Source organism: Planococcus citri, chromosome 2 (genome assembly GCF_950023065.1).
Source record: "Planococcus citri chromosome 2, ihPlaCitr1.1, whole genome shotgun sequence".
NCBI classification, from domain to species: Eukaryota; Metazoa; Arthropoda; class Insecta; order Hemiptera; family Pseudococcidae; genus Planococcus; species Planococcus citri.
In genome coordinates this window covers 36,543,110-36,571,102 of record NC_088678.1, presented here as the reverse complement: position 1 = coordinate 36,571,102, position 27,993 = coordinate 36,543,110, and the positions used below count along the sequence as shown (strand labels likewise).

General features: G+C 34.3%; 5 protein-coding genes across 16 annotated transcripts in view; 3 read left to right on the top strand and 2 right to left on the bottom strand.

Annotated features, from left to right (window-relative positions):
- Positions 1-214: 214 nt before the first annotated feature.
- Positions 215-6,037, bottom strand: twisted (Protein O-mannosyl-transferase 2). The gene is made up of 17 exons (XM_065349942.1): positions 5,805-6,037; positions 5,639-5,731; positions 5,487-5,571; positions 5,309-5,413; positions 5,108-5,216; positions 4,910-5,018; positions 4,687-4,846; positions 4,409-4,598; positions 4,216-4,325; positions 3,943-4,149; positions 3,712-3,863; positions 3,555-3,643; positions 1,433-1,581; positions 1,187-1,343; positions 963-1,103; positions 777-888; positions 215-451 (listed from the first exon to the last, which is right to left on the bottom strand). Exons 1-17 carry the CDS (start codon positions 5,864-5,866, stop codon positions 346-348), a joined length of 2,136 nt encoding a protein of 711 aa, XP_065206014.1. The 5' UTR covers positions 5,867-6,037; the 3' UTR covers positions 215-345.
- Positions 6,038-6,268: 231 nt separating this feature from the next.
- LOC135835601 (oocyte zinc finger protein XlCOF19-like) lies at positions 6,269-7,750 on the top strand. The gene is made up of 2 exons (XM_065349949.1): positions 6,269-6,628; positions 6,744-7,750. The coding sequence occupies exon 2, from the start codon at positions 6,744-6,746 to the stop codon at positions 7,683-7,685; it is 942 nt and encodes a 313-aa protein (XP_065206021.1). The 5' UTR covers positions 6,269-6,628; the 3' UTR covers positions 7,686-7,750.
- A 274-nt stretch (positions 7,751-8,024) lies between these two features.
- Positions 8,025-9,648, top strand: Ppox (protoporphyrinogen oxidase). Its single transcript, XM_065349943.1, has 2 exons — positions 8,025-9,165; positions 9,235-9,648. The coding sequence occupies exons 1-2, from the start codon at positions 8,142-8,144 to the stop codon at positions 9,609-9,611; spliced, it is 1,401 nt and encodes a 466-aa protein (XP_065206015.1). The 5' UTR covers positions 8,025-8,141; the 3' UTR covers positions 9,612-9,648.
- A 260-nt stretch (positions 9,649-9,908) lies between these two features.
- Positions 9,909-11,134, bottom strand: Taf13 (TATA-box binding protein associated factor 13). The gene is made up of 4 exons (XM_065349952.1): positions 10,857-11,134; positions 10,600-10,779; positions 10,137-10,302; positions 9,909-10,061 (listed from the first exon to the last, which is right to left on the bottom strand). The coding sequence occupies exons 1-4, from the start codon at positions 10,881-10,883 to the stop codon at positions 10,054-10,056; spliced, it is 381 nt and encodes a 126-aa protein (XP_065206024.1). The 5' UTR covers positions 10,884-11,134; the 3' UTR covers positions 9,909-10,053.
- Positions 11,135-11,340: 206 nt separating this feature from the next.
- Positions 11,341-27,993, top strand: part of LOC135835594 (MAM domain-containing glycosylphosphatidylinositol anchor protein 1-like) — a 378,701-nt gene continuing 362,048 nt past the window's right edge. For 2 of the 12 annotated variants that reach the window (XM_065349941.1, XM_065349929.1), the window contains exons 1-5: positions 11,342-11,650; positions 11,776-11,848; positions 11,941-12,812; positions 13,600-13,717; positions 17,855-18,265. The gene's annotated coding sequence lies outside the window, so the exon portion shown is untranslated. Of the gene's footprint in view, positions 11,651-11,775; positions 11,907-11,940; positions 12,813-13,599; positions 13,718-17,854; positions 18,266-18,979; positions 19,329-27,993 lie in introns of those variants that run through there. The other 10 variants (XM_065349932.1, XM_065349931.1, XM_065349940.1 and 7 more) reach the window with 10 other exon arrangements.

Genomic DNA, 27,993 nt, shown 5'->3' with positions numbered 1-27,993 from the left:
GATGAGAAATTGATAAAACCGAGATATTCAACAGCTGCAATCGTACTTTTTGTTTGAAATTTTTTTACTGAGCGTAAACAGTAAAACTGCAAAAACGTGAGAAGTTACTCGTAAAAATGATGGTCTTTGAAAAATATCATCTCTACTTGCAAAATTCCATGCAAAAATAGTTTATTTTCTCAGCACAGGTTTATGCACGAAAATAAATAAAATGTAAAAAACAATCAACGTTTTATTTAAAAAAATTATTACAAAAGTATCAAAAAGAGAGATTCTGTGTTCGATATAAATTAAGAAAGTTGGTTTAAATCACTGTACGAGGAATATCATAGAAAAGTTGAAAAATTAAAATTCCCACGACTCCATCCATCGTAATCCGTACATAGTACTATTGGGTTCAACCGCTGAAGGTCCGCTCATTCCATAAGAAAGAGGAGCAAATAGGTAAAAACTGAAACAAAAAGAGGAAAAATTTAGTAACTAATTATGTAAAAAATGAGTTCATCTCTGCGTATAATTACGACGTAGACGCGGTCAGAAAGAGAATGTAAATACTATGTAATATAATGTGATATTTATTTTTATTTTTATGCATTGTATTTGTGTATTTAAGAACTTTCAAAGTAGGTACATACCTAGACCTACCTAATTTGACTTTATTTTTGTTTTTTTGTGCGAGCAGTATTACGTATCTTATTGTTGCTTTTTTATTGTGACGTTTTGTTTTTTACATGATAATAAAAAATATTAAATATTTAAAACGAGTATTTATTCACCTGTATAGGACGGATGAGTAAAAAACAGCCACTATTGTGTGATGTATGGTATTGGCGAGTGTTTCGTTAAATATCTGATGGACGGATTCGGTAACGTAGCTTATAATTACACCTGGATAGAATTCGTGAATTCGTTACTTCAATGAAAAAAATTGGTAAGAGTAAAATAAAAGTGCTGGAAATTACCTGATAACATCGAACTAAAAAGTAAAGCAGGAAAGTAATGGTGAAAGTATAAAATTCTTCCCATGGCCCAAAATGGGACGTAATGCAGAAGCCAACTTAAAAATAACCAGGTACAACTGTGTAATATTTTGTTCTTTTTTTCTGCAAAAAAAAAACAACAGCAATGAGTAGGTATTGATGATTTGAAGTACTCAAAAGAGAAGTAAGTATCTAGGTGAACATACTTGCTACGTGAGCAGGGTCGCGGTAACCTCGTTGATAACGTACAGAATTGTAAACGAAGATCATCAGAAATATGGCTAAAAAGAAGAGATTCGACCACCAAATGACCGGATTTCCAAGTAAGTAAATTTTGTAGTCATTTCCAGAGAAAAACTGACCCTGCAAAATAATCAAGAATAAAAAATTAATACATTTGTTGCAAATTATCAACGCAAGAAAGACATTGAAAAGAAAATCCAACCACTTACTCGGAAATTAATCGGCCATTGCCATGGTCTAGAAGTAACCTCTCCCTCTTTAGGCTTAAGTCCTGCGTTACCTTGGAACATTACTGCGTGTGATTCGATAAACCTCTCGAGAAAACTAGGAGCGTATACTTCGAAACTGACATTTGGCACTGTTGAACAGAAAATAAAATTGAATAATTTTTATTGTAATATGGTCAAAAGAGCTTTGATCACTTGCTTCTAATTTGGTGTTTAGTGATATCAGAATGATTCTGTCGATGGCGAGTTCAACGCGGCAAAATTTTAAAACATCCTCTTTTCACCCAGAATACGGAAATTTTGATTTAAAAATCTAACTAGAGAACCTCTTGAAGTGTCACACCCCGATTTGAACGGGACAGCGATTTTTGGAAAGAGCATAGTATAAAACACCCAAAACAAATTTTCAGCTGCCCAAGTTCATTTTTCGATTTTTGGCGAATTTTTGAAAATTCAAAATTGACTTTTTTGGCGATTTATGCTTTTTTTAAAAAGTACGTACTTAATCAATAAAAATGGTCAAAATAAGTCCCAAAACTAATATTAATTACCCAAATCAAAATTTCACCATTTCCAGCCATTCTGGAGCCTCCAGCGCAATTTTAAATTTCTCCAGAATTTTGAATTTGCTCCAGAAGGCGTGAATATGAAGTTGGCCAGCTGAAAATCGAGTTGTATATTACACTCGACCTGTTTAACGAGTTTATCCACATTTGAGCCGCTTTTAAGAGTGACACCTCAAAAGTGGCTTTTTGACCAGCTTTTTTACAAAAAATTAAAAAATCCAAAATATCAAGTTTCCCGTTTGTGTGGAAATTTTTGAAATTCACGCAAATCGCTGTATTTTGTCCAAAAGTGACCCCCTCTCCCAAATCCAAATTTCACAATTTCCAGCCATTCTGGAGCCTCCAGCGCGATTTTTCAATTTCTCCAGAATTTTGAATTTGCTCCAGAAGGCGTAAATATGCAGTTGGGCAGCTAAAAATCGAGTTGTGTATTATACTCGACCTGTTCAACGAGTTTATCTTCATTTGAGCCGATTTTGGAAGTGACAACTCAAAAGTGGGTTTTTCACCAGCCTTTTTCAAAATTAAAAAATCAAAATATAACCATCCGTTTGCGAGGACATTTTTGAAATTTGAGCGAATTGCTGTATTTCTTCAAGAAGTAACCCCCGGAGCGCAAATTCTACCATTTCCAGCATTTTAGAGCGAGAATGACATCTCAAAAAAACCACTCTGGAGATGTCACTCTCAAAATCGGTTCAAATGTGGATAAACTCGGTAAACTGGTCGAGTGTAATATACAACTCGATTTTTAGCTGTCTAACTTTATATTCACGCCTTCTGGAGCAAATTCAAAATTCTGGAGAAATTTAAAATCGCGCTGGAGGCTCCAGAATGGTTGGAAATTGTGAAATTTTGATTTGGATAATTAATATCTGTTTTGGGACTAAATTTTGACCATTTTTATTGATCAAGTACGTACTTTAAAAAAAAAAGCATAAATCGCCAAAAAAAAGTCAATTTTGAATTTTCAAAAATTCGCCAAAAATCGAAAAATGAACTTGGGTAGCTGAAAATTTGGTTTTGGGTGTTTTAGACTATTCTCTTTCCAAAAATAGCGGCCTCGTTCAAATTGGAGTGTGACACCTCAAGAGATTCCCTTGTAAGTAGCAAAAGAATCGAATTTTGAAAAATTATTTTTTCCTCTCAGAAAGTTAGCCTATTAATCTCAAATTTGTATGTATTCAGAGAATTAAACTGCCCCAAATGCACTTTTTGCAATTATTTTGCTGAATTTGTCAAGATTCGATTTTTCAAAATCAGAATTTTGTTGAACGTTATTACTTATGTACATTCATATCAGAAATGAATTCATCAATTTTCCGTTCGTGATTTTTTGGTCTACCTATACCAAGACTTAATACTTTCAATATAGGCTTCATCAACATAAAAAGTATTTTCCGAAATAAAAAGCACCAATTGAAAGATCTAGAACTCGATGTCGATATCATTTTTGTATATCATTTTCAGAAATGATCAAAACTCTTCAAGACTTTCGGAACATACTGTACATTTTGAATCAATCCCAAAAAACTTACATTTCGGAAAAATATTATCTTCAACGTTCCACAAAGAATTTTTGTCTCTCAAATTGGGGTTACACGTGACTTCTTGTTGTTCGTAAGCCCTGCAAGATTCAAAAATGTAGTTTCTTTCTGAAAAAATAATCACCATCCATTATAGTCAATTCAGTACCATTTGGGAAGTTGTTTTCCTGTCGTCGTTAAAACACAGTGCTGTAAATAATGGACGAATTTAATTTTACTGGTAACGGTTTTAACGACTTCATCTTCAGAACCACCGACAATTAAAACTTTCCATACATCGTTCGCATCACCAACTCCACCCTGTAAGATGAATATACCATTTATAATCACGATAGACATTTTTTCATACACATATAGAAGGAGAAATCAGAACACAAACCTCTCCATAGCCTGTCACTTGATTATGTTTTTTCGTAACAGGACCCGGTTCTCTGTGCGAATGCAAATTTCGACGAGTGGATACATGCTCTAGTCTAATAATGTCACCGTGTTTTAATAACTCGATAGAAGAATTCTCCGGTGTCTCATCGTTGAAATGTTTTATACGCCAATGGTTATTTTCGTCTTTGTGGGTATAAGTTGTTATCTGCAAAAAAGCATGAGATGAGTTTTCTGTTAACAAAGAGTAAAATTATGAAGAGAGAAAAGATACCTGTTGCTGTCGAGATCCTACACCTTCTGGATACAGATGCCAATGAGAATGTAAATATCCTCCGCCTGTTCGGTGATTTTTCAGACTAACTATGGCACCGTAAGCGACGTCTGCGATTAAATATTTGAGTTAGTGAAATAGTCGATTACATTATTTATCATGGAATAGAAAAAAATGAGTCATTTTGACTCACCTCGAGGCATACTGGCGTTATACAAAGAATTCCCTATCAATTTCGATTGAAATCCCGAACTGTAAAATCCATCCCCGTTACCGCTTCGATTCAAAACTTGAAGATGAATGTAGAAAAAACTAACGTAAAGAAGAATAGGAAATACCACTAGTCCAATAAATCTGGCTGTAAAATGTTTCACGGTATACGTCTGAAAAAAATTAATATTAAAAAAAATGAATTCATCATTGTGCTTAGTTTTCTGAACGTTCATAAAAAATATATATAAAATAACGTACGAAAGATTTCTGCAAATCGCCCAAAATATCCCATAATTCTTCTATAGTTTTCAGGCCTACTAAAATAACGGTAAATAAACCGACAAATTTCACACTGATACAACACGCCATCATGAATCCAGTGAACAGGAGCCAAGTCCACCAATGTAACGAAAAAGATCTGCAACAGTTCGTGATCAGTAATCTAGAGAAAAATCGATCTTTTTAGAAATACTGCGAGTACCTTTGGAAAGATGAGTTGAACTTAGCGCTACCAAATACTGTTCCCATCATGAAAAATAGAAAAATTGGATCGAGTAAAATGTATCTTGTCAGAGTAAGTATTCCAACATCTGGGAAAAATAATAATAATGAATGACATCGTTTATAATGAAAATATTTAAGGTTACCATTGAACATTTGAACAAGTAATGAATCTCACCGAATAAAATTAATACTGAAGAAAACATAGAGGCATTGAGAGAATTGGTCATTTCCCAAATCGTCAAAAATCCAAACGGAGCAATACACATACCCAGAACAGCACAAAACTAATGAAAAAATAAAATTAGTATTTTGAGCACATACTAATCTCAGGTGTAATTCGGAGAGATGAAAAAATACGACAATTTTCAGCACTTACGACTCTCATTCCGATATAATTCACATTTTCATATTTATCTCCAGGTTTTTCAAAAGGAAAGGTACCTTCGTATCCAGTCAAATAGCCAGATAACGCGATTAACATCTGAAAAAGAAGGCTGAAGTGAGATCCTGAATCGTACACAGTTGATTAATTTCTATTGAGATTTCTTTTTTACCTTTCCAAGAGGCGGATGAACATCGAAAAAGAATGTCCTGTTTATGTACCAACTTCCCATTTTTCCAAAATGTGTTTCATCCCAACTGTAAATTCAACTAGCATTAATTTGGGTAGCTGAACTGATTTTTATTATGAGGAATATTTATTTACCAAACATGATCTGGTTCAGAAACTTTGTACAGACGGCTACCGAAGGAAAGTACGACCACTGCTGTGAACATCATCCACCATAGTTTGTCATCTCTAAATAAAATGATATAGTTTTATTGAAAAGATACTCGATACAGATAGATTTCTCAGAAGTGTTTTTACTTACTGCTTTTTTTGAGAAACTGGTGCGTGTTTCTCTTTCTCTTTATGAGTTTTAGATTGAGACATTTTGGTGTTCTGCGTACTTGAGATTGTTTCACATCGTTGGAAAAAGATTTCTGAAAATGATCAACGAAACGAAAGCATTTTTCGAAGAACAAGAAGAGGTTTTAAAAAGTATTCTATTGAAGATTGAAGAACTTGTAGATCTGTACTCTGTAGCTTGTGTTTTGACACGTTTGTTGACATTTTTCATGATGGTGGTTGCCAAATCGTTCAGTTTTTGTTTTATTGTAAATTTTTCCGAAGGAGAAAAATTGATAAAGTGATTCATTATATCTTAATTCCAGTTTCAAATGAGCTAAAAATTTGTTTAATCATTAATACTACTTCGAGATTCTTTCGAAAAATGGAAATTTTCAGGTCTTCTCCAGCAATGATCATTCGACTTGACAACGCTGAAATTCTAGATTGCACTGATAGCAAAAAAAGTGTGATAAGAAATTGGAAGATATTGATTTTGAAAATATTTTTTTTCTTGAGCTAAAGCTGAAATTGAGATGTTTTTCGATGATTGTGAATTAATGGGAACAATACGCTGAATATTCATTGTAGCCACGACCAAATCATTGAAAATTAGATTCAGCATTCTGTTCTTTCAGTATTACGTTTTGGATACTTCGTTACCGGTGTCCTATTCATGTGTTGATTGTGATGAGATTTTTCGTTTTTATATCAACGTGAAAATGTCATTTCTATCTCTAGGAATTTTAATCCAACCATCACAATGCATGATTTTCGTGGAGTGAAAGCAGAAGTTCCTCTATTAGCGTAAGTTGATTCATTTCTTTTGTTATATTACTCAAAAGTCAGAAAGTAAAGTCATCTACAAACTAATACTTGAAAAAAAAAATATGAATACTGATCAACCAATGTAAATTTTCAGATGCAAACATCCCTGGATCGCAATTTTACTGCTGAATATGAATTTTTTAATACAGAGCAAGAAACATTTCAATGCTTCCACTGCGATGAAAATTTCTTCGCGAAATCTACGTTATCGAAACACGTTCAAAAACAACACTCTATATTGAAGAACACCACGAAATCCTGTAAAGTTTGCGGTTCTGCTGTAAAACCTCCTGTAAATTCAGTCAACGAAGATCTCAAATGTGAATCCTGTATCAAATTAACCCCCTTCAGCTGTAGGTTTTGTGATGAAAAGTTTGACCAGAATGCTACCTTGAAAGTACACCTGAAATCTCATCGTAATGAAAAACCATTCGAATGTGATTTATGTAAAAACCATTTCAGTAATCTTCAACATCTCAAAAGACATATTGAAGTTATCCATAATGGTCAAACTAATTACCAGTGCAAGTTCTGCCAGAAATGTTTTAGATGGGATTCGAGTCTGAGAACTCATTTAAAAACTCATACCAATGAACGTCCTCATCAATGTTCATCTTGTAATTTTTCTTTTAGAAGATCTTGCGACCTAAAAAGACACATGATAACTCACACTAACGAGAAGAATTACTCCTGTCAACATTGCAGTAAGAAATTCACTCGGAATTCTAGTTTGCAGAGACATGTTAGAGCACATTTCGGCGATAAACCGTACTTATGCAGTGTTTGTGGGAAGCGTTTCAATGAGTCTTTTTTCCTGAAAGAACATATGGAGTCACATTCTGAAAACAGATTGTATTATCATTGCGATTTATGCAATAAACGGTTTAATAACCGGAGAGTGCTGCGAGTGCATGCGAAGAAGCATTTATGTCGAAATACCAATGACGTTGATGAATGTTCTAATGTTACCAAAGACGTTTTCAGTTCCTATGGAAATCAGTTCCCAAATGGTGTTACCGAACTACCTCATTTTTAATAGTTTAATGTAATGTGTGACTTGGAGATGTAAATTGTAATAAATCTTTATAATTTTGCTGTGAAGTTCTGTTTTTCTTTCTCGATGAAATCAGTACGTGAGAAACGTGAGACAATGCTAAATAGCAATCAATAACCTGATTTGATTCAATAAAGTTGTGTATCATTCACCCCTTACTTTCGTAGACTACTCAACGATCAACGTACGATTCAAAGATGAATTCTTCAATTTCAAATGATTCAATTTTTCAATTTCCTTATTTAATTTATTTTTGAAAATGGAAACTGAAATTTGAAAAGAGAAACGTTTTCTCTCAGCTCGTGTAAAAGCTCCTTGAAATGAAACCAAAACATCGTGACCGTCAATTGATAACAACGAACTGATAAGTAACAAGAAATTTGAAATTTTCGAAATTTGTTAGCTAAACATGTGCTAGTTTTTCATAAATTATTCGAAATGACAGTTGTAATCCTCGGTGGAGGAATCGGTGGCCTTTCAGCAGCTCATTATTTATTGAAAAACACCAAACACAAAATACTTCTATTGGAAGCATCGAGCCGGCTCGGAGGTTGGATTCGTTCAGAGAAACAAGATAATGGATTGATTTTCGAACAAGGCCCTAGGACTCTTCGACCGAAAGGAGAATCTGGTGCGAATACTTTAAACTTGATAGAAGATCTTAAACTATCCGATCAATTGAAACCAATTTTACCAAGTCACGCTGCCTCTAAAAACAGATACGTTTATGTCAACGGTAAATTACACGCGTTACCATCATCATTTTCAGCAATATTCAAAAAATTACCACCGTTTTCGAAACCACTAATCAATGCTTTAGTTCACGATTATAAATCGCCGATAAAACGTATCGATGATGAAAGTATATACGACTTCGTTGAGAGGCGTTTTGGTAAAGAGATCGCCGATTATGCCATCAGCCCTTTGATATGCGGCGTATGTGGTGGCGATGCTAAAAGAATATCAGTTCGATTTCTAATGAAAGATTTATTCGATAAGGAACAGAATTACGGTTACGTTCTCAAAGGTTTACTTTGGCAATTATTTCAGAAAAAACAACGATATCATCGCGGTGATTTAGCCAAGAAGGCACAGAGAAAAGAAAAATGGAGCTCGTATGCTTTTCAGAATGGTATGGAAGTGTTACCTCAAACCTTAGCTGAGGAGATAGAAAAAAGTAATGTAACCGTTATGAAAGATTCTCCTGTCGTCAAGTTGAGTTTCAAGAAGAAAGTCATTTCGACCGAGAAAGAAGAAATACCATTCGAACATTTGATCAGCACGATTCCATCGTATACAGTTGGTAAATTGGTTAGAGATGAGCACTATCCTATGTCAAAAGAACTACTCAAAATTCCATACGCTTCGATCATTACTGTAAATTTAGCGTATTCCAAAAAACTGCTCAATATCGATGGATTTGGATTTCTCGTTCCTCCCAGCGAACAATTGCCTATTTTAGGTAAAATATGAATAATTATCGAAGTTACTCGTTTTGAATTTTGGTTTGTAATTCAAGTGTTGATTTCAGGTATCGTATTTGACAGCTGTTATGCTCCTTTCGAAGATTGGACTGTACTTACTGTTATGATGGGCGGACATGCGTTTAATTCGTTTTTCAAAGATAATTGTTCGGAAGACTATGTTCTCAAAACTGCTACCAAATACGTTGCTGATATTTTGAAAATCCAGTCGTCGCCTGATGTGTATAAAATTAATGTTTTGAGAGATTGTATACCTCAACAAACGATTGGACATTACCATAGAGTGGATTCAATAGAAAGTTACGCGGAGTTTTATAACTTACCGTTGTATTTAGTTGGTACTGCTTATAGAGGTACTGGTATTAATGACACTATACTTTCTGCTAAAAATGCAGCTCAAAGTATAGCCAAATTAAATCAGTGATTGTTAGTTGATTTTTATTAAAAATTATAACGTTGAATTTTTATTTCATTTATTCTATCCTAGTTGAACTTCAATTCTGTTTATATGAACGAAAAATTTTCTTTATAAATAATGGAATATTTCGAGTTACATTTTGGTAGTTGGATCATTTCGTAATCACTTTGACAATAAATGAAGATCGGGTATTGTAATGAAATAAAGGCAGCTCGTGTTACGAGTAATTAATTACATTCGCAAGATTCTCAATTCAGTAATCTGAAATGTTTCTCGATTAAATGTTTACAAATCACAGATGAGTACCAATTTTAAATATTTTAATTCAAGAACCATTAAAAAGATTAAAGCATACAATAATAAAAATACACGAAACAGAAATGAGATGATTATGTACAAATTGCAAACCACGATACGGGAACACCTTGAAAAACTGTATTTTACTTCGTTATTTATCTGGAATGAAAAAATATCAGATATTATTTAAACAATTAGTAAACAACTGCTGTTGAACAACTTGATGAAATTTACCAGCGTATTTCACTTCGTCGAAAGCTTTCCTGGCTTTTTTCAATTCTTCATTCATACTGAGCAATTCTTTCACTCTGGCGTACTTCCGTTTATCTTTCCTGACTAGATACATAATATCTTCAACTTGAACTCGACCGCTTTTACCAATATCCATAGCTTTATGAGTCTGTAATACCAATAAAAGAATCTTAGGGATATATCTTCACTGTTTTTTCTAGGAAATTCGAGTTACTCTGAAGTAAATTTTTGGATATATCTGTAGTGTTTTTGGTTGAAATGTGATGAGAATGCAATTGAATTTGTACTAAATAAAATCGAGAACTGATTGCATCATTTATTCCATCGATTCGTGTTCTTAGAAAATTTTGAACGAAAAGTAACAAGAGTGATTCGAATAAACGAAAATCATAGAGCTTTCGTTTTTAGTAAGGTAATCTGTAGTACTCAAAGAGTTAGAACATACCATATCAGTGATGAATTCGATCACGAGATCTTCCAAGAAATCAACACTCTCGGTATAAGGATTCTGATCATCTCCGAAACCATACATCATACATCTTAGTTCTTTGGAAAACATTCGTTTACGTCCACCGGATGAAGAATACTCCACAGTTGGCTGCTGCTCTTCTTCCTCGACTTCGAACTGTGTTAGAAGAATTAATCTGTTAGAACTTATTTATCAGAGATTAAGGTTCAGTTAATTCGCACTATAATACTTACAGAGTCGAATATCTCTTCGGTTGCCATGATTTCGAATAATACTTTTGTTTCACGGGAAAATTAGAGAAATATTTCGTATTTTGAGAAAGTTGAAGAGAAGAAAATTGATGTCTTATGATAACAACTGATAAGGTATCTAAATGGTGAATGGTGAATAAAATGGTTAAATTGATAATTCAATGAGAATTTTTTGGTAGAAGAGGAAAGTTGGGTAAAATGTAATGCATTTTTAGCGTAATTTATTGAATAATTGTTGCACTTCAAGAATATTTTTCAGTTTTCTCGAAAAAAATGAAAATTTTCAAAAAATTTAATAAGAACCTTCAAGAATATATTAATGACCTGGTATGGTAGTTCATACATTGGTGTTATATCATAGTTATTTTTTTATACCGTTGGAAGCGCTCTTGTCGTTACGCATGACTTTACCTCTTCTCCCTCCAAAAATCAGGCCCTCGGGAACTTCGAAAAATCATCATTGATGTGGAGTGGGGGCAAAAACACAAAGAGGTAGGTGGCGAAAAAAGCGACGTTGATTACTTGATTTCGCGCTTCACGAATTTTCCTGAACGAGATGATTTTTTGCGTCTCCTTTTCAAGCGAAATCTGTGTACTGTTTTCAGTGAATGGTATCATTATGTGCATCTAATTAATTAATAACGTATTATTCATTTATTTAATTATGCGTTGATGTATTGCGGTAATTGTGAAGTTGTAGAATCTGAATCGTGTTTTTGTTCGGTTATGTGTAAAACTCTACCCGGGTTGCAGGTACAAAAATGTGCCCATTGTATGTAAGTAAATTACGAATCTTTTCAGAAATAATCCATGTATTGTATAACTTTTCACAAAATCGAATGATGAAGTTCTGCTACACAGATTTTGCATCATTTCGATAACATTAAAATGATTTTTTTAGACTTCAGTGCATGTAGCTTGCTGCTGCGGAATTCAGACTTTTTGCGAACACGTGTTTCATGTGAAAGACTGGGGTACGTCGATGTTTGAATTTTCGCTGCTCTAATATTAGGCCTATTTACTTCATTTTGGGTAAGTTTGTTCTAAAATTTATTTCCAATTCCAGTTAGTAGGAAGTTGTTATAATGCAAGTTCACGCAGATTTATTGTATCTGGGAAGCGTTCATGGTTTCAAGAATTTTCCCGCTCGCGAAGTTGGCGTCTTTGTTTCCCTTCCCTCGTTGGTCTCTGCTCTGATACTTATACATATGTGCAGATAATTGTTTCTCATTTCGTTTGATTCAAGATTTACGTGTGTTATGAATTATTTTAACGAATCCTGTGATGACAATATACGAGTATTAGTTGAGTTGAGAAAAATAGACGTTGGGGCTTGGGCGTCGCCTTTTGGAGTCTTTGTTTCAGTACTTTTTTGGCGTAATGCGAGATTCTTGTACCAAAACTTAACGCGATGAACTGATGACAATCTTGCAACATCATGTGAAAATTGAAATGAATTCAAAGCTCATGTGTAAATATCTGCATTTATGAAAAGAGTTCGATGTACTGCAGAATTTCACAATTACGATTTTCTTGCTCTTGTAGCTGAGCTTGCCTCTAAAATGATACGAATACGAAATACGAAACACGAAACATGCAGAATTTCAAGATTTTTCTTGTTGGTGAAATCGCATTCGTCTTTCTTTATCTCGTTGTCAGCGCTTCAATGGCTACGATCATTTTGTGATGAATTCGACGAATTATTTGGTAATAATGTGAAATTCTTGACTCTTGATCGCATTATATGATTAATCCAAGTATTTTCAGTGCTATCCATCAGTTTACCCGATCTCAGAGAAATTATGGAGCTTTCCTGTGTACTTCGCTAACCTACGCAGCTGTTGGCTTCTTTCGTATTCGTATACCTTACGCTGGGTCCATCGTTTATGGCAAATCCTGGTCAATTTTCTGTCATGGATGCAGTTTCGAATGGAATGAGTAAGTCAGTTTTTGAAGTAATTACGTATAATTGTGTTTAGATTCTTATTTAGCAGTTGTAATACTTACCTACTCCTTCAGTTGGTAGTTTCTCATGAGAATGAGGAGTTGGGTAGCCACTAGCAAGAAGTCGAATCGGAAAAAAATGAATAGATATTGGAACTCTATGCTCTGTACAACCTACCAACGAGAAATGATAGCAATAAGTAATCTTCGTTTATACTTTGAGTCTCAAAATACTAGTAGATAGGTTTTTCTTTTTCGTGATTGAAAAATTTTCAAGTTTGAACTCTTGAAAAAGTTGGTAGATTTTAAAAAAATATACTTTGAGTTTTTTTCATTTCCAACGTTTTCATTTTCGATACGTATTTACATATATTTATTTATTTTTTCAATATTCATTTTACGAATCACGACGATGGTACCGATCTACCTACCTTTTTTCTTCTCATACTCAATTTACCTGTTCATTAGGTTGAATTACTCCTTAGGTATTGGTCCTTGAATTCGGTATCTATTATGTTGTGATTTTGATAAATTTTGAGCTTTTTTGTGTTTTCCACTTACACGTTAATGGAAAAATTGAATTTTGAAAATAAGTAGGTAGCCTATGCATATCGAGTACATTTTCTCTGAACAAAAATTTAATGACGATACCTATATGACGGTTCTTAACTACGAATACATTGTAGGGAATTGTTTTTTCAAAAAAAGTTGATGATTAAAATGTTTATGTGTTGAAGTTTTTTATACGGCCGAAACTTGAAATGTTCTTTTTTTCTTTCAGTCGTCGTCGCATTCAACAAGAGTATGTATCTGAGCAGGCCATGCTTATGCAGAGTGTCGGATGTTTCCATCGAAAATTACCCTACTTCTGTTTAATGCAAATTTTCGCTACAAAATAGGTAAGAATGCCAGTTAATATGCTTTCCTCCTAATTAATGTTGGCACTATAGGTACTTATACTAGTTTTAGTGTTTTTCGAAATATTGAAATAACAGATTATATGTATGTATTTAAGTAGGTATTTTTTAGAATAATTTTGTTTTAACCTAAACTCGAACGAAAAAAATAAGGTCGAATCCTCCAGGTTGAAATGAATCTAGTCGCGAGTTTTGAAGGAAAGTAAAGATGTAAAATCGGTCATTGGAATTTGATAAGCAAGAAATGGAATGTTTGAAGTAAAATTTCAAATTTTTGTGATAAATACTCTAGTTAAAAATACCACTTGAAAAATTGAAAACAAAAAGGTAAAGCTGACCTTTTTTCCCTCATCTTTTTGATCAAGTAATTGATTTCGAAAATGGAACCTCATCATCTTTGGTGGTATCAAAGACTCTAATTTTTGATTCAACTTTTTTGTGCATCTTCAACTCTTTAACTTTTAAGAAAATGAGGAATTGGAGGGACATTATCGTCACAGTTCAATATTTCTACAATCTACATATAGGTACTATGGTACTCGTCCTCACTGATATCAATTTTTTCTAAATTTTTGAACCACAGTGACGATGAGTGGTTGATTGAAGAGGGTTAATTTTTTATCTAAACCAAAGTCTCAATATCGAGTATTTACCAAAAAATTTTTGAAAAATTGTTGCGTACTTAATATCTGAATTAGTACTCGTACATTTTAAATCAGTCAGGTCTAGATCCTGGCATATCTTTTTTCCTTGCATTTCTTGAAGTAAAGAAAATTTCAAAAAAATCGTATCATCATTTTTTGTCCTTGAAAGTTTTTGAGATGCGTTCTCACCTTCAGGCGAGCCATTTTTTAGAAGGAGGGTGTTACTATTACAGACACGAAAAAGCTAAATTCGCTTCTGACAAGGGAATCTCTTGACAGGACCACGATTTTTGGAAAGAGCATAGCCTAACCCCCCCCCCCCCCACAAATTTTCAGCTGCCCAAGTTCATTTTTCGATTTTTGGTGACTTTTTGAAAATTCAAAATTGACTGTTTTTGGCGATTCATGTTTTTTTTAAAAGTACGTACTTGATCAATAAAAATGGTCAAAATAAGTCCCAAAACTAATATTAATTACCCAAATCCTAATTTCGCCATTTCCAGCCATTCTGGAGCCTCCAGCGAGGTTTTTCAATTTCTCCAGAATTTTGAATTTGCTCCAGAAGGCGTGAATATGAAGTTCGACAGCTAAAAATCGAGTTGTATATTACACTCAATCTGCTTAACGAGTTTATCCACATTTGAGCCGATTTTGAGAGTGACACCTCAAAAGTGGCTTTTTGACCAGCTTTTTCAGGGTGTCTAACAGGTACTGCAGGTACTGCAAGTACTGTAAAAGTACTGCATTGAAATCCTCGGTACTGCAAGTACTGTAAAGTACTGCATTTTGCCTGAAAAGTACTGTATTTTTTCTCAAAATCATTGATTTAAAATTTTTTTAAAAACCTCAAAATGAATTAATTGGTGAAAATTTAAAAAAAAAAAATGTTCATTTTGTACCTCAAAAGATGCAGGGTGTCCACAAGCCTGGAAAACCTGGAAAAGTCAGGGAATTTCGTAATTTTCACGCAAAATCCCTGGAATTTTGAAAAAACAATCAATTGCAAATTTCAGATAAGGACCTGTTATGAAAGGAAAACATTATTTTTTACATCTCGAACCACAAAATTTCAAAAGCTTTTGCCCTCGCTTCGCTCGGGCTTGTTTCCTTTTCTTTTTAAAGGGTCAGATGAACATTTCTAGATAATAAAAATCAGTTTTAAAGCCAAAAAATGAACTCACGAAAAAAAACATCGTTTTTATGCATCTCGAAATACAAATTTACAAGAGCTTTCGTCCTCACTTGGGCCTGTTCTGTTTTCTTTTTCAAAATCAACTTCCTTTAAAAAAGCATTATTCAAATTCTAAAATTTTAAAAGCCAAAAAAACTACTCACTCTCACTAAAAAAACCTCGTTTTTATGCCTTTCGAAATGCAAATTTTCAGAAGCTTTCGCCCTCGCTTCGCTCGACCTTGTTCACTTTTTTTTAAAAAGTAGTTAACTTCCTTCAAAAAAACATCATTCCAATATTAAAATTTGAAAATCAAAAAATAAACTCTTCTCATTTAAAAAAAAAATCGTTTTTAGGCATCTAGAAATTAAAATTTTCAAAAGTTCTCGCATCGCTCGGGCCAATTTGTTTCTCAATTTTAAGATGAACAAATTTCACATTTTGATGCCTCCAAAAAACCATAAAAGAAAAGAAACATTTTCAAAAGTTATTATGAATATTGTAATCAATTGGCCTAACTTGATGCACGTTTATTCATTTATTTATTCATTTTTAATTTAAAAAGTTGATAATTAAAGTTGAGCTGTTTTTTATATCCGAAGAATTATCCAGTTCGAAGAGAAGCTTATAAAAAAAATACACCCTCCCAAAAAATTTTTTTTCTTGAACCAAAGTATGGGGTAAGCATAGAAAATTGAAAAAAATGGTCTGGAAAAATGAAAAAATTGGTCTGGAAAACCTGGAAAAGTCAGGGAAAATCATTTCCAGAAATGAGTGGACACCCTGAAGATGGCAACACTTATATTTTTTTTTATAGGCGTGGTGACACTTTTTCTTCTGTAATTTCAATTTGTTTCGATTGAAATACTTATAATTTTATCGACAAATTCCCACTGGTTCAAAAATATAATTTTTTTTCTTTGGGGGGGGGGGGGGGGGGTCGGTGTAAGCTGGATTAAAAAAAAATATAAGGTACTGCAAAAGGTACTGTAAAAGTACTGCATTTCTTCGGAGAATTTTTGTTAGACACCCTGTTTTTTCAAAATTGAAAAGTTCAAAAAATCAAAAGTTTCCCGTTTGTGTGAAAATTTTTGAAATTCACGCGAATCGCTGTATTTTGTCCAAAACTAACCCCCCAAATCCAAATTTCACAATTTCCTGCCATTCTGGAGCCTCCAGCACGATTTTCAATTTCTCCAGAATTTTGAATTTGCTCCAGAAGGCGTGAATATGCAGTTGGACAGCTAAAAATCGAGTTGTGTGTCATACTCGACCTGTTTAACGAGTTAATCTACATTTGAGCCGATTTTGGGAGTGACACCTCAAGAATGGTTTTTTGACCAGCTTTTTTCAAAATTAAAAAAATCCAAAAAATCAATTGATAACCATTTGTGAGGAAAATTTTGGAATTTGCGCGAATCGCTGTATTTTGTCCGTAACTAACCCCCCAAATCAAATTTCACAATTTTCAGCCATTCTGGAGCCTCCAGCGCGATTTTCAATTTCTCCAGAAGGCGGGAATATGCAGTTGGGCAGCTAAAAATCGAGTTGTGTATTATACTCGACCTGTTTAACGAGTTTATCTACATTTGAGCCGATTTTGGGAGTGACACCTCAAAAATGGTTTTTTGACCAGCTTTTTTCAAAAATTAAAAAATCCAAAAAACCAATTGATAACCATTTGTGAGGAAAATTTTGGAATTTGCGCGAATCGCTGTATTTTGTCATTTGGATTTGGATAATTAATATTAGTTTTTGGGACTTATTTTGACCATTTTTATTGATCTAGTACGTACTTTTTTAAAAAAACAGCATAAATCGCCAAAAACAGTCAATTTTGAATTTTCAAAAGTTCGCCAAAAATCGAAAAATGAACTTGGGCAGTTGAAAATTTAGTTTTGGGGGTTTTAGACTATGCTCATTCCAAAAATCGCGGTCCCGCTCAAATCGGAGTGTGACACCTCAAGAGAGGTTCTCTTGTGAGGTCATCAGAGGCAAAACACTTGTGTGGAACTTTCGAAGTTTTCAACAATCATGCGAAAAATTATCGCCGTAAATTGACTATTTTATTAATAAACATGTCATCGAGTAATTAGTGTACTTGGTAAATGTAGTTTAATTTTGTACGAGATATTTTTAAACACCACGTTATATTTTCAAATGCGTAGGGGTAACTAATCTGTCAATTAAATTTATCATCGCCTTGTTACCAAAATCCCGACTCTCGTTACATTACTGCTTGTTACAAAACGCCTAGTTTTTGCTTAATTTTCAACAGATGTTGTTTTCTTCTCTTTTTTTCAGCCCTAAATGAAAGCTGAATCGCGATTGTATTTCCAAATTTAATCCAGAGATAGCGTCTACAGTAAACGCTGGCGCAATAACACCGTCGAATTTATTGTGGGAAAAAGTTACGTTTATGATTTTTAATGTTCGTACTGGGTTTTCGCATCAGTATGTTTCCGGTGTGTGTTCGTCGCTATAGTGCGTTCTGCCGGTTTCCATTTTCGAGCGAATTTCGTATTACGTAAAATTACGCGAATTTTCATCTTTGTACGTGTGTAAATTTCTTAAAATGAAAATCGAGTCGCGTTGAATTATTTGTTTGTGTATGTGTGTGTTTTTTTCAACTCGGATCAGTTTTTTTATTCGTTATTTTGTCGTGAAATCGGATTGTGAGAATTTTTTCGGCGACATGATTTGCGGCGTGATTCGGTGAGTGGAATTCGATGAATTATTTAATAGTTTTAGCTTTTCTTTTTCAGCGTAGAGTTAGAGTTAATTTTTTGACTAGGTTTTGTTTTCGAAGTGTTTGACCAAACTTTGTATCGTGTTGGTTTTGTGAGTTTGAATCAATTGTTTTAGTTTCGAACGATTTGTTTGATTTGTGTGATTTTGAGCGAAGATGGTCGCGTGATAATTTTTATAGCTATAATTCGTTTCAGATTGGTTCTTTATTTTGATCCTATGTACTAACACTGAAAAAAAAAAGTTGAAAATTGCGAAGATTGTATCATCATTGTAATTATTGAAAAATTAATTCTAGGAAAGGATTTTTAAAAAGCGTCATTGAAAATAGGAAATGATTTGATCACTTCATCGTCACCTATGTGATGAATTTTTGCTACGAAATTACCTGAAAAATATTGTCAATGTCAAGAGTGGTCTGCGTGCAAAGAAATACGAGTTCAGGTTTGATTCTTTCGAAGAATGCACTACGATAAATTTGATTGTATTATGCTTATCAAGTTTCTGGGAATTTTCGTCTAAACGAGATAAAGATATCGAAGATAATTTCGTTGGTTCGTTTTCGCAAAGGTTAGGTATGCTTTTACTAGAATGTGATTGATAATGATAACTGGTTACGATGTTAGGTTAGGTGTACCTCTTACCTCCTCTGCCTACCAATGTGGTGTTCTGTCTATTCCTGCTTGCCTCGATGCGATAATCGTTTGTAGATTTTTGATGTTTTCAGAGACACAAAGTTTGCACGATTTATCGTGAATTATTTCTCGTCGTTTGTTCATGTCATTTGATGCGAAGGCTGAAAAGTTCGTCCAATAGTACGCGTGTTGGAAAATTGCTCGCTTAATATCGCGTTTTTTAATCGTAGACGCAGACTTTCTTTTTTTTAGTGCTTGTTAAAGCACTCGATCGAATTTTGATCAAGTTGTTATAACGTGACAGTATTGAGAAGGTATCAGCTCGATTTAAAATAATGAAACTACCGCGTACCAACGATGTGCTGCTATTCACTTCGTTGCGAAGTCGTGTTCAGGTACTTTTTCACATTTTCCATTGATCGTCTCAAGACTTTGAGAACGATAGAAAATTTCAAAATGATGAAATTGCGTTCGCCTCATTTCTATCGCCCCCCCCCTCCGGTAGTGAATAATCATGTCAATCTGAAACGAAATTATTTGTTACGATCGCGATGGTTGGTTTTTCAAAATTTGATGAGACCTTTTTTGGACATTTTTTTTGACTGCATCGCTTCAAGTTATTTTGATAATTTTAACGATGTTCGAAATATTTTTGAATTGGATGTAAGAATTTCCAATTTTAATGCATTTAAGTGTGGATTTTCGAGGAATGGACTCCTATCGTAAAATGTGGACTTTCGAATATTTCTGAAATGTCGACTGTATTAAAAATTTGATATTATTGATGAACTATGATGAAAACGATTTGAATATGAAATGCTGTATTTGCGTCTCAATTTTTCGAAACTTTCTCAAATGATCGTAACTTCGTAGGAATTTGGAGATGTTTTGCAAATTCGAAATTTTTTATTCCCGCTTCTCGTTTGTTTTATTGAGTTTTGTGCTTGAAATTGCAGAAGGGCTTTTGTAATTGTACTTACTTATATTTTTCGAATTTTTTCACACTTTTGAATGATTTTTTGGGATTTTTTTTTACATTGCATACCATACTTCATGACCATGATCATTACTTTGTGTGATTTCTTGCATTTTTGCACAGTTTTTTTCGTCTTGAGTATTTCGAAAATTTTTTTATATTGTTTTACAATTATTTTGTTTCATTTTTACGATGTACTTACTTAGGTATTGATATTTTTCTAATCATGCCGAGTAATTATTCAACTATATTTTCTGAATACTCAGAATACTTTTTGTGTTATTTTTTTTAATTTTTACCTGAGATTCACAAAAGACGACATTTTGACTGACAAAAATATGTTCAATTTCATTCAATTTTCGACAATGGGACTCTTTTGAATCAGAATAAAAATTTGAATATTATTTGTATTATTTTGAGATTTTGTTGGACGTCCTGTTCTGGAAATGTTTGAAAGTTTCGGTGATAAAAAATCACTAAAATGAGTTGTTTTTCAAATTTTTTTTCATATTTTTTTTCATATTTTTTTTTTGAAATTGAATGAAACATTGTAAATTACCAATTTTTAGGTCCACGTTTCACTTCCCTCTCCCCGTGAGAGCTCAAAATTTGATAGATTTGAGAATTTTTCACGAGTATCGGATGAAACAATCTCATATTTTTGAGAATTCGTGAACTTGACAAAAAATCAACTTTCAGCTTTTGTACGTAATGATCTTACAAATACTTGAAACATAATAAAGAGACCTGAATTGAACTTTTTTTAAATTCGAAAATTGAAAAATTTTGAAATTTTAGTTCTTCGAAGATTTTGAAATTTTTCCTACGTCTTGTTGTGATTACTTGGTCCATATTTTTAGCTAGGTTACCACAAATTTTGAATAAAAAAAGCGGAATAACGAATAACTTCATATAAACATCTCGCTTTTTTTTGCTAAAAATTGTTTTGCAATGTCGCAAAATTTATTTTAATGGCAAGAAAAATTTCTCGCATTGAAGCTGAAATTTACCAAGGTGATTGATTTGAATCGATGAAAATATTTACCTGAATATCAAAATATTACCGGAAATGATTCAAAAATTTGCTACAAATTGACAGAGAATTCGAGTTCGAGTATTTTAACCTACCTTCGAGCTCCCCCCCCCCCCAATCCCATTCTTAATCCTTCTTCTCATTTGAATTTTGGAACAATGCCTCCCTTTTTTCAGTTCAATTTCTCAGAAAAAAATAAAGAGTTATTAGTTGTACAAAACTATTTTTAAAAAGAACCAAACAGCTGAAAACGTTCATTTCTCAACTGCAGCATCGCTCTCCCTCTTGTTGACATCATTTTAACAACTAATTTTATCTTTTTTCGATTTTTTTTTCTCACGATCATTTGAAAAATGTTTTGGATTCATGTACTGTACTCGTATTTTATAATCGAAGTGAGGTTCAGCCAATCTCTTAATTTCTGACTTTGCTAAATTTCATCTACGTATGCAAATTTCAGGCTTATCCTCGTTCTCGCCACTCTCCCCTCCGCCCACCGCCACCAAGAAAATTAAACACTCGAGAGCAACAATTGAAAGTGCATGTTCTATCTCTCATATAACCAAAAAATTACAACTTGTCAACATTTCCATATTGCCGACAAATCCATAGCAGTTTTGAGAAATAATGAGGAGATGCTACAAAATCAAAAGTCGTTAGTCCAACATTGCTCTTGAGTACGAAATTCTTGAATTGAGATGATTTTCAATTGAAATTTTTGATGTTCTACTTAAATTTCTTGGTCCTCAATTTCGACTTGTTTTGCTATTAGAATTGAAAAGACGTGAAAAATTAATTTTTTTTAGGTACATATATCAAATTTTGAATTTTGAATTCCAAAACTTCAAGATAATTTCGAGTTTTTGCGTGACTTCGTGACTGTTCATGATTCGCCCCCCCCCCCGTTTACACCTTTCGGAATTTTTGTGACGAATGCGAGCTTGATTTTGAGTTACATAATAATTCAAAGACACATTTCATTTTCAAATTTTAAAAACTGAAAATAAAATGTAAAAAATCAGCTAAAATAAATTTTTGTAGGTATCTAGAATACATTTTTCATATATCTAAATTTCAAAGTATCTACAATTTTCAATCACCTAATCAACTCCAGCTACGACGATACGCATTATTTACAACAAAATGCTCAGTTGTATAACATCTATTATAACAATTGTTACCTACGTTCCTTTGTGAGTGAAAAAATTTTGCTAAAAATTTTTCAAAAGAGCCGACATAGCTTTGAAAAATACCCGACAGACTTGATTGAACAGGGCAAGCCGACGATTGAAAGAAATTGTCGATAATTATGGCCGCTTCGAGCATGCAATATAAAAGCGCGAAAAAAAGGCAGAAACGTTGAAATAAAACGAATCCTACTCCGAGACGACGAGGGTAAACCGGAAATTTTTTCGCCATTTTAATAATTCACACCGGTAACCTGTATATCGAAGCCACCGCAGCATTTCGGTACATTGGTATAAGAGGTTCGTTACGATATTTTTCACCGGCAGGCAGGCTTAATACAGCACGAGGAAGCGAAGAGGAGGCAAAACGCGCTTTTCGAATCGTTTGAATTGTAAATTTCTTCCTATTCTGAGGCCTTTGAGGCTACATTAATTTACAAATTGGCTTTTTATCAACGACGCCGCGGATGATGATTTTTGATTACTTGAAAGCGTACTCGCACAGGTGGAGAGAGACGCGACGCGAGAGCAATTTATTGATTAAATTTTTCTCGCCCCAACTGATGGACCCTTATATTCAACCAACTCAAACAGGTGGAAATAAGAGAAAAAAATTGAGGGGAAAATTTTTCATTTTACCGATTGGATTATAGAAAGGGTTGTTGTACCTATGCTTGTATAAGATGAAGGAGACGAGTTCCGCAGCACAGATGGATTTTCCATTCGTATTATCGACAGTTTTTTTTTACCTGTTTCGCGTATTCCGATGTATTTGGGGGTAAGGTACCACCTTACCTATATTCGTAACATGGGACAGAAGGTACCCCTCTTTCACCTATCTATACGTGCCACGACGAAGTCAGCAACGCTTCGCAATGAATTCTTAATATTTTTGATAGCGAATACAAGAAAATTGTTATTATAAGTAAACGTCTCGCCTCGCCTCTTTTCGTATCGTCCAATTTATCATACGCTGAGCGATATTTTCGTGTAACACGACGTACACGTTGCGTTACCACGCCACGCCAGCCCCCGCTCGCCCCCATTAATATCTCTGGAGGGTTGAAACACCGGCTTCTTGCTGCTACTTTTTACTTAAGCAAAAAGATGAAAACGAAAAGATGATGAATTCCGGAGTAAGATGTACCGAAGTAATATCTTCGAAGTCTTGTATATGTATTTCGAGCTTTCGACTTTTTTCTACGAGCTTTTTTCCCTCCTCTTGCTCTTCTTCTGCTTCGTCTTGCTTTTTGCGTTGACTAAAAGCGCGAACGTGATGTGTGTGATGATTAAGGTTATACTCGTAGCTACATATTTTTTTTTAGAACGAAAAGCGTATTTTCTTATGCTGGGTAGATTTACACAAGAGACGTATGAGAATGGGGTAGATGAGGACGGACGAGTGTGTACCGTCGAACTGGTTCGTGATCGAATGGTATTGATTGGGTTTCAAATGATTAATTCATATTCCATTCTAATCGCTAAAGCGATACGTTTTGATGAAATAATGAGAGATTTTTAATGGTAAAACTTGAGAATTCGTTTGAGATGAAAGTCGGGGAGCCCGTTTAAGGATCTATTGCACCCCCCCCCCCCGGTCGATCCTCCGGGACAACTTTTTTCTTAAAACATTTCTAGCCCTTGTACTAACAAAAAGTGGCCCTACTTACAAAATGGCGGTCATTTTGATTGACAGGTCAGCCGAAATCGCAGATTTTGCGTTCCAACATAGGACTTGCACAAAATTTTTCAAACCGTACACAGGTAGATCGAAATATCAGGCAAAAATTTATCACCTGTCAAAATTTCAAGTGCTTAAGTCCGTTTTTCGATTTTTGGTGAATTTTTGAAAATCAAATTCAGGCCAAAAATGAGGGGAAAAAATCAAAATTTTACCAAATTGACCAAGAAACCTGAAGTTTGGGATATACCCTATTTTCGACATGCCAAATCGATTGGAAACTGTTTCAAACCGTTTTGAGCAGTTCTGAGGCCTCCTGCAGATATTTGAAACTCGAAATTTCTACAAAATTTCATTAAAATGGAGTTGGAAAGCTGAAATTTATTCTGCAAACTAATTTCAATGCGCTACGAAGTACTGCAGGTAAATTTCAAGTCGTTTTGGAGCCTCCAGCGATTTTTTCAAAATTACTGGAGCCTCTAGTAGATTTTTGAAACTTGAAACTTCCGTAACATTTTACCAAATGGAGTTGGCAAGCTAAAATATACTTCGCAAACAAAAATCTTTTTTTTTTTAAACAAAAATTCTCACTTTTTGGAAAAGTTGCTACTAACAAGGGAACCTCTTGCGGTGTCCGCCTTTGATTTGAACGGGGCCGCGAGTTTTTGAAGAGCATGGTGTAAAACCCCCAAAACTAAATTTTCAGCTGCCCAACATCATCTCGATATTTGGCGAACGTTTGAAAATTCAAAATTGACTGTTTTTGGTGATTTATACTTTTTCAAAAAAGTACGTACATGATCAGTAAAAATGATCAAAATAAATCCTAAAACTGATATTAATTCCCCAAATCCAAATTTCGCCATTTCCAGCCATTCTGGAACCTCCAGCGCGATTTTTCAACTTCTCCAGAATTTTTAATTTGCTCCAGAGGACGTTAATATGTAGTTGGACAGGTGAAAATCAAGTTGTGTGTCATACTCGACCTTTTAAACGAATTTATCCACATTTGAGCCTATTCTGGAGGGGACACCTCAAGAGTCGTTTTTTGACCAGCTTTTTTTCACAATAAAAATATCCAAAAATTAAAAGGAGGCCCCTGAAAGGCTGGAAGTGGCGAAATTCGCTCTCGTGCGGTTAATTAATGATAAAATACAGCGATTCGTGCAAATTTCGAAAATTTTCTCACAAACGAGAAATTTTTGATTATTGGATGTATTTTTTATTTTGAAAAAAAGCTGGTCAAAAAACCACTCTTGAGGTGTCCCCTCCAGATCGGCTCAAATGTGGATAAACTCGTGAAACAGGTCGAGCATAACACACAACTCGATTTTTATCTAACCAAGTTCATATCTACGCCTTCTGAAGCAAATTAAAAATTCTGGAGAAATTGAAAAATCGCGCCGGAGCCTCCAGAATAGTTGGAAATTGTGAAATTCGCCCTCGTGGGGTTAGTTCATGACAAAATACTGCGATTTGCACAAATTTAGAAAATTTTCTCGTAAACGGGAAATTTTTGATTTTTGAATATGTATTTTTGAAAAAAAGCTGGTCAGAAAACCACTCTTGAGGTGTCCCTTCCAGAATCGGCTCAAATGTGGTGAACATAAAGCGAACTGAATAAGCTGCAACTCGATGACTGATTGACTAAAAGTTGAAAAATTAAAATCAATTGCAGTAAGGTTTATGGTGCTAGCAGCAAAAACCCTAAAAAACGAGAAATGAATTTGAACTTTTCAAAATTTGTTTTCAAAACTGTTTATGCAAATCCTGTTGATGAGATGACGATTTATCTGCGAAGTATCTCCTCCGTTCTGAATTTTGAATAAACAATGGCAATGGCATTGCAAAGTTTTTATGGTTGTACCTTGTGAGAAAATTTTCTTGTTGAGATAACAAAGTAGAAATTTCGTTAAATTGTCACGAAATGGCCCTGGTATTGTTTGAAAATTGGTAGGTATTCAGCGAAAATTCTCTTTGCTTTTTCTTTCTTTACTTTAGGGATGGAAAATGTGTCAAAACGAGTGAAAATTTAATGTTGAGTGGTGTGGCTTTTGCTATGGTTTGATGGACTACTTTTTTGTTGTTGTAATTTTCGTTATATTTGAAATACCCTTATGTATTAAATTCTCGAGTAGATATTTCGGAGAAGGGAATGTTTTCTCCTGTTTTGAGCTTCATTTGTTTACAACTGTCCAAAGTCTTTTGAGTGCTTTTGACTTCGCTCGTGGTAATATATACGCAGAATAATTGCACTAGCAAGTATGAAAACCTGTTTTAGGGGACACCCTGTATGAATGATCGAAATTACGCTTCGAGCGATGAACTGAAAATTACTCTAGGTGCGACATCGTGACACTTGTGATGAAGAACATGCACCTCCACCTACTCGAAAATGGACCCTGCAATATGCATTGTTCAAGTGCATAAGCTATACTCCGGAAGCTATTAATTAAAATAAATTTTGCGATTTAATTAATTTTCTTGGCGCTCTGGCCATAGTACAGTGAGTCGTTTGCCCTCATCTCACATCTATAGGCGACGAGTGTGTTTTGTTGGTATTTTAGTCGATAAAAAAAAGGAGCTTCGGTCGCTTTCTTAATTACAATTGAATTAGCGTAACGAGCGCGGGTTCATGTACGTAAGTTGGGTTCTTTTTCGTACAGTCTACTGTGTGGTATAATATCATCATAACGAATGTTTAAATGGGTACCAACTATACCAAGATATGGGAAGAAGGAGATGAGGGATCGCTCGGTATGCTGTATACTTGTATACACGTTTATGTATACTACTCACTACGTATACACAAAACGAACCCGAATCCTGATTAGAGAAAGGAAGATGGAATGATAGAGCTAAGATATAGCAAAACGCGAAATTCTGTAGGCTCGCGAAGACTTCGGACGAGGAAGCGAGTGCGGGAAATGGAGATGGCGTACGTACTGTGTATAATCTCTTAATTTGAAAATCGTTCATTGTAGCAAGGCGCGAGATAACATGCCTTAAGGATTACGGTAGTGGTAGCGCTCGTTTTACCATTACCATCATCTTTCGCGAAATAATTTCTTATCAGCGAGCGTTTCTCTTTAAAACGGGTGCGTAGGCGGAAGAGGCGAAACACGAAGCGACGTGATTGCGAAAAATTTTGCAGATTTTACGTCTTTGTGTGTACAATTATTAGACTGGGCTTGCGGAAAACGTTGTCTGATTTCGATGGTTTTTTGATATAGCCCGCGTGATTGATTTCGATACCTTCATTTATACAGGTTTTAATGTGGAGGAGGAAAGTGGTATTTTGAGATTATATTCGTGAATTTTTTGGTCAGTTGTACGAATAATTTGATATGTGTTTTTGATGTTGAGAAAAGATAGTAAAAATTCGCAACTATATCGACATCAACATGCCATTACAGAAAAAAGTGTAATCTTTCTTCCTCTCCCCTGAAAAGTCCTGCATAAAGTTTCATAACATTGATTTTTAGAAATATTGAATAAAAAATGGAACAGGTTCATAGTACCAAAAAATCGAGAACTCACTTTTTAATTTCAGCTTTGGAACAGGTCATGCTTCATGTCATGAAACAGTGGAAAAGTTCGCCCCTCCCTTACCTCCTCATCGCCATAAAAATCATTATCCTCAAAAGAAAAGAAATACGTTATTTCTAACTTGAAAACAAAATTGAGAAAATGGACGAAAAAGAGATATATGTACTATAAGATCCACCCCTTCTTTCCTTAATAAAATCTCGATATTCACATTTCAAATTTTGAAAGTGGTGCATGAAAATCAAAATAGGGGTTTTCAGTTACCCTCCCCTCTGAAAAATTCAGTGGATAGAAGGACATGTCAAGTAAGGTGGTCCTTGAATACATGGCCAAAAAAAAATCGCGATTTCTTCTGCTCCCAGCCCTCTCAGTGGGAGCTCTGGTGAGAAAATAGTTCCCTATTTTTAATTTTTTTAATTTTTGAAAAACTCGGGATGCGGTGGGCCTCTCAATTTTTAAAAACTCAAAAAAATCCAATTTCAAGGCAAATTTTTTGAAATTCAAAAATTTCAAGTTCCAACTCTTTGAAAAAAAGTCTCTTTTAAGTAAAATGAACTCTCATGAGGATATTAACCCCATCCCCAGAAAACCAAGTCTGTCCCCTAGAATAGCTGAATTTCGTATTTTACATTAA

Bases quoted from the DNA above. Each gene is read 5' to 3' on its own strand.
- twisted (XM_065349942.1), bottom strand. From the start codon at position 5,866: ATGTCTCAATCTAAAACTCATAAAGAGAAAGAGAAACACGCACCAGTT. The intron at 5,414-5,486 runs GTAAAAAAGAAA...CTTCTTTTTCAG, and splicing joins TTCATCCGCCTCTTGGAAAG to ATGTTAATCGCGTTATCTGG. The intron at 4,326-4,408 runs GTGAGTCAAAAT...ATTTAATCGCAG, and splicing joins TAACGCCAGTATGCCTCGAG to ACGTCGCTTACGGTGCCATA.
- LOC135835601 (XM_065349949.1), top strand. From the start codon at position 6,744: ATGCAAACATCCCTGGATCGCAATTTTACTGCTGAATATGAATTTTTT.
- Ppox (XM_065349943.1), top strand. From the start codon at position 8,142: ATGACAGTTGTAATCCTCGGTGGAGGAATCGGTGGCCTTTCAGCAGCT. The intron at 9,166-9,234 runs GTAAAATATGAA...TGTTGATTTCAG, and splicing joins CGAACAATTGCCTATTTTAG to GTATCGTATTTGACAGCTGT.
- Taf13 (XM_065349952.1), bottom strand. From the start codon at position 10,883: ATGGCAACCGAAGAGATATTCGACTCT. The intron at 10,780-10,856 runs GTAAGTATTATA...CTTCTAACACAG, and splicing joins CCGAAGAGATATTCGACTCT to TTCGAAGTCGAGGAAGAAGA. The intron at 10,303-10,599 runs GTATGTTCTAAC...TTGGTATTACAG, and splicing joins TCGAATTCATCACTGATATG to ACTCATAAAGCTATGGATAT.